Source organism: Ammospiza nelsoni, chromosome 11 (assembly GCF_027579445.1).
Source record: "Ammospiza nelsoni isolate bAmmNel1 chromosome 11, bAmmNel1.pri, whole genome shotgun sequence".
In the NCBI taxonomy this organism is placed as follows: Eukaryota; Metazoa; Chordata; class Aves; order Passeriformes; family Passerellidae; genus Ammospiza; species Ammospiza nelsoni.
In genome coordinates this window covers 1,902,466-1,912,500 of record NC_080643.1, presented here as the reverse complement: position 1 = coordinate 1,912,500, position 10,035 = coordinate 1,902,466, and the positions used below count along the sequence as shown (strand labels likewise).

General features: G+C 47.7%; 1 protein-coding gene across 1 annotated transcript in view; it reads left to right on the top strand.

Annotated features, from left to right (window-relative positions):
* The window catches only part of LOC132078237 (contactin-4), a 241,624-nt gene that overhangs the window by 179,441 nt on the left and 52,148 nt on the right, over positions 1-10,035 (top strand). The window contains exons 10-11 of the mRNA XM_059480279.1: positions 5,590-5,726; positions 7,497-7,626. Coding sequence (XP_059336262.1) covers positions 5,590-5,726; positions 7,497-7,626 — 267 coding nt within the window. The remainder of the gene's footprint in view (positions 1-5,589; positions 5,727-7,496; positions 7,627-10,035) is intronic.

Below are 10,035 nucleotides of genomic sequence, written 5' to 3'. Positions count from 1 at the left end.
CCTCCTTTCATCAGTGGGCCTGTGTTTTATTTGGGCAAAAGCCACTTTGTGCCACTCTGTAAAACAGCCTCAGGTGTAAATCAGATTATGCTCTTCATTATGGTCGGAGTCTAAAAAGGAAATGTGCACAAGTGAACATCAGGTGGTTTCATGTCTGCTCAGTTTAGGTCCTAAATCACAAAAAAATTGCTGGAAATTTGATTTAAGTGAGTTTCTGGACTGATAAAAAGACAAGAAAATTCCTGTACATAGGGCAAGTGCACTATTATTTTACTCTTACTATATGATTATTAATTATATTTCACATCACTCACTAGGAAACCCTGTCGTCACCTTTTACACAGGTAAAATTAGTACAGGGAGGAGTAACTCTTGAGTTTTGAGTTCTTTGCTGCCTAAGGGAGGTCTTGCATCCAGAACACAGAGCACATTCCTGCACAGAGCACAGAATTGTTTCTCATCAGCTTTTTCTTTTCCAAGGGATTGCTGGAACCCTGCTTCCAGAGAAATCCAATTTTTGGATATTCAGAAAAAGTCTCATGTTATTATCATTGTTGCTTGGAGAAACATCTCTCCAGCAGGAGAAGCAAAAATACAAATAGGATGGAACACAAATAAATAGAAATGAAATGTGAAGGTTCCTCATGGATCACCCCACACCTCCCTTGCACCCCTGAGCAGCTGCAGTTTGGTGTCAGGATGGAAAATAACCAAAGGAGGGCAAACCATGAGGAGGGTCCCTGTGGTGTGTCTGTAACACCCACAGCCCACCAAAACTGGGGGGGAAACCCTCTAATGGTGCAGAACGGGAGGTAAATGAGAGGAAGGGATGGCTGAAGGGGTTTTATCAGCTGAGTCAGCTCCTTCAGATTTTCCTCTGTTTCTTTTCCTCTGGTGTTTAATATTCCAGGCTGGGCTGGTAGGGTCAGTCTTGCAGAGTTTCCAAAGGCTCACTCAAATGGAGATTTATTTTTTTCTAGGCACAGCATTCCAGCAGATTGGTTTGGTGCAGGATCTGCACACCTTGCAGTTGTAGAGATTTCCAACAGTCCTTGGGGTCAGGAGGGAGGAAGGGAGGAGAGAGGAGCAGTGGTGACCTGGGGTCTGGTTTCTGTGATCTTTGGGAAGGAGACAAATGAGGATTGAGGGGTTTGTGCACAGGAGCTGTGTCCCCATCAGGGACAGGCCCTCACACACTGGCTGTACTCTTTATTTCTAATTACTCATCTGCTTTTCCCATCTGGTTGCTTTGGGGTTTTTTTACTTCTTACACTTTGCTTTCTGGTCTTTACACTGCTCTGATCCTGGGCTCAGTCTCAATCTCCTTAGAATAGAGATGGTAATGGACAAATCATTCAGCCTTTCATCTGCCATTAATGATGAATTACACAGCCTGCACCAGGTCATCATCTGCTAGAAATTGGCTTAGGAACACTGAAATCAATACACACCAGCTGAGAATTGGATTCTGGATATGTATTAGCACCTCATTTGCTTGAGTCTTTTGGGTTGTTTTGAACTCACAGATGGTTGCAGAGTCCTACAGGTTTTTTTCTGGTTTATTTCTCATATTTCTCCTTTACTTCTGGGGGTTTGCTTCTCATTTCTGAGGTGATGCATCATCACCTGCCGCATCATTTCATTTGCAAATATCTTTCAGGACATGATTTCCAGTTCCTATTTTGCCTTTTAATTTATTACAGTGAAGGACAGACTGCCCCTGGACAATTTTGTCTTAGAGAAGTAAGAATATATTTGGGCATATTTTCCTATTCACTTGGTTTTAACTGTCCCACTTTGTGTTGGTGGAGACTAAAAGGTGATCAAAGGTAAACAGGGTTTTTTTCTCACTATTTCCATCACCTTTCTTCAATCCCCCTGACTACAAACTCCAGAAATCTCCTAGGAGGGGGAGATTTTTCTTTAAAGCAATCCTTATGTAAGAGTCATGCTTATATCTCTAAGCTTTTTCTTTCACTTTATAGATTTAGCATATGAATTTTGCTTGCAACTCAGATGAATTCTTAATCAGCTTCCAGATTTTTCCTCCAGGATGTTTCCAAGGCCAGTACTATCTTAAGTGCACCCATCAGGACCAAAATATCTCCTGTAAAATAATTTCTCTTTGGTCAGCGCCACTGAAACCATCCAAAGGACTCTTCTCTAGACCAACCACAAATTCAGCCTTGTCATTATCTCTGAGAATGTTGCTATACCAGAAAACGCTGTGGAGAGGAGGTGGTTTCATCCCCTTATCTGAATTATTTTAATTATCATGCCTGAAATCTCGAGTCGTGTTACCTCGCCCTGATCCCCAGTGGGCTCCTGTCAAATTCCATTAGCTTGTGGCCACTCTCCTTTGGTGGCTCACACACATTTGCAGCCTGAGCCAGCCCCTGAGCATTCCCCAGGATGAAGCCAAGAGCTTCTCTCTGCACTCAACTGGTGAGAGGAGAGCTTGACCTAATTACAAAAACTCCCAAAGAGCAGCAGAGAACAAACTCCTGCCGAACAAACGGCTCAGAGCTCCTCACTGAGATCATCTTCCAACCTGTGCTGCTCACTCTGGAGCCGTCTGCACCAGGGAGGGCTTTGGAAATTGGAATTTTAGCCAGTTCAAACCACTGGTGTGGGATGCAGGCCATGACTCATGGATGCTGCACCCAAGGGTGCTGTGAATTTGGGGTGGCACCTTCCAACACTGCATGTCTTAGTCTCAGCACTCAGGGCAGGAGTTGGGATGAACAACCCACAAACCACCCCAAAAAATGCCTTTTGGAGAGAATTTCCCTTATTTGGGAAAAATTATTATTTTCCCTTATTTGGGGAAAATTATTATTTCCCTTATTTGAGCAGTCTGTACGAAATGAGGATGAATTTTGAATTTTCTCAGAGCTCCTCACTGAGATGATTTTTTTGATCTGTGCTGCTCACTCTGGAGTTGTCTGCACCACAAATGGCTTTGGGATTCGGAATTTTACCCAGTTCAGATCACTGGAGGGGGTTAGGATGGTGTGGGTTGGAGGCTGTGGCTCGTGGGTGCTGCACCAAAGGGTGATGTGAATTTGAGGCGGCACCTTCCAACACTGCATGTTTTAGTCTCAGCACTCAGAGCAGGAGTTGGGATGAACAACCCACAAACCACCCCAAAAAAATGTCTTTTGGGGAGAATTTCCCTTATTTGGGGGAAATTATTATTTTCCCTTATTTGGGGAAAATTATTATTTCCCTTATTTGAGCAGTCTGTACGAAATGAGGATGAATTCTGAATTTTCTCTGCTCCTCTCCACAGGAGTTATCTTTGTTTTTCCATAGCACACACTCAGGTTATAGAGCACAGCTTACCATTCATGGCTTTTCTTGATTTGCAAATTAATTCCAGTTGTTTTGTCTGGGTGGTTTTTTGTTTTTTTTTTTTTTAGTTTTGTTTTCATGTGGGAAATCTGTAAAACAGCGCAGCAAAAATAAAAAAGGCAAATGGATGTGTGTGGGTTTTATAGAGCTCCTTTCATGGGATCATAAAATTCCTTTCAAAATGATGAGTTAGATGCTGTTAGAATAGTAAATATGTAAATTCATGAGTAATTTGCAAATGTCCTTGAGCCACTGAACCCGCTGCAATTGCTCAGCTCGATGGAATCGTTCAAGTTCTTACTCCAGATGACAGAACTGACTTTCATCTTCCTGAGTTTAAAGGCTTTCCCTTTCCTTTGGATACAGACAATAAACAAGCTCAAAATATTACAGGGGCAGGAGGGGCAGCCAGAGAAATAAACACCACTCGCTTCTCCTTTCCCTTCTGCATTCTCCTTTCCCGCCTGCATGCTCAGTTCACTTTGTTGTTTTTTGGAATTCCCTTGGAGCTGAGGGGCTGTGGGAACCTCTCCACCTCATTTCTGCTTTGTGGGCACATTCAGGGTGCCAGGGGTGGGGTTGAACACAACCTGAGCTCCCTAAATTTGGATTTCCAGCATCCCATCATCACAGACATACCCCTCTTTTGGGTATAATCGCACCCATTTGCCGTTTTGATGTGATGTTTTTAAATTTATCCTTTCAAGCCCATCTCTGGATCGCTATCCAACAGAGATTTTTAAAGTTGTTACCTGGCTTTGAGAAATCTTGATTTTTTTTTTTTCTTTTATCTGATTACACAGGGAAAAGTATTAATCAGGTTCTTGGAGACCTCTGCTGGTAATACCATTCTGCTAAGTCAGATGCTCTTATGTCAAAATAGGGCAAATGCCCATTAAAAAAATCAAAACTTTATTGTTTATTGGGATTTTCTGAATAGTATTGTAGATATATTATTATGCTATTACTAATAAGATCTTAAATAGGTCGTATTGTATATTGTAGATATATCTGGACAAGAGGTAACTCTTAAAGTCTGAGGTTTTGGGTGGTCTTCAAAACCATGTGACAATTTTAGTGGAATTTAGTGGAATCTGGCCAAACTCAAACTCTCTAAAAAAAAAAAGCCAACAAACTGATGAAATTATGTGAAACACCATTAAAAATACAATCTCACAAGTGGCTGAAAACTGCCAGTGCTGGTTTTCACCAAATTCTACCAAAATGTGTCTCCAAAATCTGCTTGTGGCCTTTCTAGGTTTATTCAGTGTCATTAATGCAATAATTGGGTCCAAAGATTTTTCCTTCCTGTGGCAATGTATGGAAATCTGGCCTTAATCAAGACAGGACTGAGAGCCTGGACCTGAAGTAGTGCCTGTAACCATGCAGAGTTACTGGAATAACCTCAATTTCAATGCAGAACTAGTTCTGAATTACATGTTTTGAAGTCTGAAGCTAAAATTTATGGCTTTGTAGCCCAGGTTATAGAGACCCTGAGGAGGGAAATGTCTTTATTTGAAGGACCAGGTGTGTAACTGCTGCTTTGTTTGTGCAGGATGAGCAGGGTTTCTGAAGCTACTCTTTCTCTTTAAGGGTTTTTACTACAAATAAAATAAAAGTAGCTTCTGGTCTTGGCCTGTGGCACCTTCAGAAAGCAGCACTGGACTCAAGGAAGAACAGTAATCTTTAGCAATTCTTATTGTGCTTTTGTGGGGCTATTTAAAAACAGAGGCCAGACAGAATTAAGAGAATAAAAAGAATTAAGGGAATAAAAAGCTGTTCTATTTATTGAAGGGCTTCAGATACATTTTGGGCAGACAAAACCCCCCAGGGGCTACACCCAAAAATGGATGATGGGTCAGGGTTTGCACACTTTTATAAGTTTGGTCCATTTGCATATTGGGGGTGAATCTGCCAATTCCAGCTGCAGGTAGTGAAGTCATTGACCCCAAGTTTGCTCCCCCAACTCCCTTTTGTTCCCATCTCTGGGCCTGAGGCAGTGAGGTGCCCTTGATTGCCAGGCCTGGAGAGGAATTGTTGTGTCTGCCCCAAATGGGGAAGCAGCAGCACACACTGTGTGTGGAGTTTAGAGTTCTACACAAATATATGAAAAATAGAAAAGCTAAAACCCCAACGTTAGCGAGTCCAGTGTTCTGATGAGGGAAGGAAGGTTTGTTGGGCAGCACAGAGGTGCTGTTTCCAGGCTCCATGCTCCCCTCCCTGCTTTCCCTGCAGCCCAGCCCAGCTGGACGCAGCAGATCCGCGACGTGCGCGCGGCCATCGAGGAGCGCGTGTCCTGGGAGTGCCGCGCCAGCGGCCGCCCCAAGCCCTCCTACCGCTGGCTCAAGGACGGGGAGCCCCTGCTGCCACAGGTAGGCACAGCTGGAACCCCCCGGGCATGGGAAATGGGGGTGCTGGGGTGCTCTGCCGGCTCACTGATCTCTGGGTGGTTGAGCTGTGGTGGGGAGGATGAGGTGCTCTGGAATCGCGGAACGGTTTGGGTTGGAAGGGACCTTCAAGATCATCTCATTCCACCCCCTGCTCCAAGCCTTGTCCAGCCTGGCATTGGACGGTTCCAGGGATCCAGGGGCAGCCACAGCTGCTCTGGGCACCCAGGGCCTGCCCACCCTCACAGAAAATCCCCTGTTCCTTCCCATGCCTGGTGGCACCTCCCTACTCCTGCCAAGGACAAGCAGGACACACCACAGCTCTACATTCGCAACTCTCCTCGCCAGAATGAAGGATCCATGATGCAAACCTAAGGCTGGACAGAAGGAGGAATGGCTGAATGGGGTTTTGGAATGTGTCACCAAAGAGTGATCACTCCAAAATAATTATTTTAATCTATGATATTTAGGTGAACTTCAAGTGGTGATGAAACCTCGGGGTTCCTGCTGGTGTTTAATGGTGTTCCCACTCCTCCTGCTGGGCTGTGTCCCTGTGCAGGAGCTGTGGAATTACACCCTCCCACGTGTGCCCAGCCTCTCCTGGAGGGTCATCACCCAGCTCATGGTCCCACCTTGTCACCACAAACTCAGCCAAGTCACCAAAGCTTTGGTTTCACAGCAGCCAGCACTTTTTCCCCTTCACTTACTGTGAAAGAACATGGCAGCCCCGATTTGATCAAGCCCTGATACAAATTGCACAAACATTAAATTTCTGCCCTAAGGCCGAGTAGAAAACCAATAGCTCTTTATTTTAGATTTTTTTTTGGTAAATGTCAAACTCCTGGGGAGGGAGGGAACACTTTGCTGTACTTATTAGAATTGATAACTCAAGCTCCATAACCTCAGGCTGACAAATGACAGCCTGGTCTTTCACTCCACACACTAATTCTGGTTGCTTCACACTGGTCACTGGCAGATGGGCTTGCTCTTAAATCACGTTAGTGGCTGATATGAAGTAAAGGATCATTAAATTATTAGCATTTACATTGTTTTCAGTAAACTGCAGAAGATTTTAAATGTTTCTGTCTGTGCCGGCTGAGATGGCAACCAGTCTTAGCAGCCTGCATTGCCATATACACTCAAAATGGCCTCAAGGGTCAGGTTGGAAATCAGGAGGAATTTCTCCATGGAAAGGGTGAATTTCTCCCTGGATCTGCCCAGGGAGGTGTGGAGTCCCCATCCCTGGAGGTGCCCAAGAAACACCTGTATCTGCTATAGTTCAGTTGCTATGGTGGATTTTGGTCAAAGGTTGGACCCAGTGATCCTGGAGGTCTTTTCCAACCTCAATGACTCTGTGATTCCATGGAAATACCATTGTTTTCAATGTTTCTGAGAATGGGCTTGGCTGTGATGTGCCACTGTGGAGCAGAAGTGCATTTCTTGCCTCAATCTTATCTCCTTGAAAGGGATATTAATCTAAATGCTTTGGGTATTAAATCAATGAGGGGGTCAAGGGAAGGTCCTCCAATTGAAATTGCATTTACCAACTCCTGTATTGGTTTCACCATTTAGTCTCTAGGCTGACATAAATTTGGCTGGCAGACAAATAACTCGCAGCATGCAGATTCCTCCCGTTCCCGCTGCTTCCTTTGGTCCTCCTTGCTACAGAACACAGCCGGACAACCTCTGGGTGCACGTTCTGAGGAGGCTTTGCTGGTGTTCTCATTGATTTGGAGTTTGTTTTGCTGTCCCCAGGGCAGGGTGCAGCTGGAGCAGGGCTCTCTGACCATTGCCAACGTGAGCCTGTCGGACGCGGGGATGTACCAGTGCGTGGCGGAGAACAGGCACGGCGTCATCTTCGCCAGCGCGGAGCTCAGTGTCATTGGTGAGTGCACATCCCTGAGCACAGCCAGCCCCTCAAACCACAGCCAGCCCCCCAAAAACCACAGCCAGCCTCCCAAACCCACAGCCAGCCTCCAAAAACCACAGCCAGCCTCCCAAACCCACAGCCAGCCCCCTAAAAACCACAGCCAGCCTCCCAAACCCACAGCCAGCCCCCTAAAAACCACAGCCAGCCTCCCAAACCCACAGCCAGCCTCCGAAAACCACAGCCAGCCTCCCAAACCCACAGCCAGCCCCCTAAAAACCACAGCCAGCCCCCCAAACCCACAGCCAGCCTCCCAAACCCACAGCCAGCCTCCCAAACCCACAGCCAGCCTCCCAAACCCACAGCCAGCCCCTCAAAACCCACAGCCAGCCTCCCAAACCCACAGCCAGCCTCCCAAAACCACAGCCAGCCTCCCAAACCACAGCCAGCCCCCCAAAAACCACAGCCAGCCCCCCAAACCACAGCCAGCCTCCCAAAACCCACAGCCAGCCTCCCAAAACCACAGCCAGCCTCCCAAACCCACAGCCAGCCCCCCAAAAACCACAGCCAGCCTCCCAAACCCACAGCCAGCCTCCAAAAACCACAGCCAGCCTCCCAAAACCACAGCCAGCCCCCTAAAAACCACAGCCAGCCTCCCAAACCCACAGCCAGCCCCCTAAAAACCACAGCCAGCCTCCCAAACCCACAGCCAGCCTCCCAAACCAAAGCCAGCCCCCTAAAAACCACAGCCAGCCCCCCAAACCCACAGCCAGCCTCCCAAACCCACAGCCAGCCTCCCAAAACCACAGCCAGCCTCCCAAAAACCACAGCCAGCCTCCCAAACCCACAGCCAGCCTCCCAAACCCACAGCCAGCCTCCCAAACCACAGCCAGCCCCCCAAAAACCACAGCCAGCCCCCCAAACCCACAGCCTGTCCCTCAAAACCACAGCCAGCCCCCCAAACCCACAGCCAGCCTCCCAAACCACAGCCAGCCTCCCAAAACCACAGCCAGCCCCCCAAACCACAGCCAGCCCCCCAAAACCCACAGCCAGACTCCCAAAACCACAGCCAGCCCCTCAAAACCACAGCCAGCCTCCCAAACCCACAGCCAGCCTCCCAAACCACAGCCAGCCCCCTAAAACCCACAGCCACCCTCCCAAACCACAGCCAGCCCCCCAAACCCACAGCCACCCTCCCAAAAACCACAGCCAGCCCCCCAAACCACAGCCAGCCCCCCAAAACCCACAGGCAGCCCCTCAAAACCACAGCCAGCCTCCCAAAACCACAGCCAGCCCCCCAAACCACAGCCAGCCTCCCAAAACCACAGCCAGCCCCCCAAACCACAGCCAGCCCCCCAAAAACCACAGCCAGCCTCCCAAACCCACAGCCAGCCCCCCAAACCCACAGCCAGCCTCCCAAACCCACAGCCAGCCCCCCAAACCCACAGCCAGCCTCCCAAAAACCACAGCCAGCCCCCCAAAACCACAGCCAGCCCCCCAAACCCACAGCCAGCCTCCCAAAACCACAGCCAGCCTCCCAAACCCACAGCCAGCCCCCCAAAAACCACAGCCAGCCTCCCAAACCCACAGCCAGCCCTGCCCAGGGGCTCCTGACAAGCTGCTGCAGCAGAAGGGGATCTTTGATTTGTTTCTGAAGCAGAAGGGGATTGTGACGGTGCTCACAGGGGTCTGAGGGTGAGGGAAGAGATGAGGATCTGACTCCATGTTTCAGAAGGCTGATTTATTATTTTATGATATATATTACATTAAAACTATACTAAAGAATAGAAGAAAAAATTCTCATCAGGAGGCTAGCTAGGAATAGAAAAGAAAGAATAACAAAGGTCTGTGTCTCGGACAGAGAGTCTGAGCCAGCTGACTGTGATTGGCCATTAATTACAAACAACCCCATGAGCCCAATCCCAGATGCACCTGTTGCATTCCACAGCAGCAGATAACCATTGTTTGCATTTTGTTCCTGAAGCCTCTCAGCTTCTCAGGAGGAATAAATCCTAAGAAAAGGATTTTTAATGAAAATATGTCTGTGACAGGGGATCTGTGGCGATTTGTTCCTAAGGAAGGTGTGAAATGCCAACTTGAGGCATTTGAGAGCAGAGAACAGATGTTTTTTACTTCATCCCACATTCCTCCAGGAGCTGGCAGGTGCATTCCCTCTCCTGCTGGTTAAAGCTATTTCTGGAGAAACCTGAGCATTGCCATTCAGAACATCCAGGTGCCCAGTCCTGGCTGCAGAGTGACTCTGCTCTGGACACGGTGACAAAGCTCCTGTTTGAGGAGACCTTTCAGCAAACAAAGTTCCTCCATCCCAAAGAAAAGCATCTTCCACCCCACGGTTCTGGGCACAGCTGCTCTGCTCCTCCCAGATAAAGCCAGGAGAAGCTCATGTGAATCCAAGTGGGGAAATAC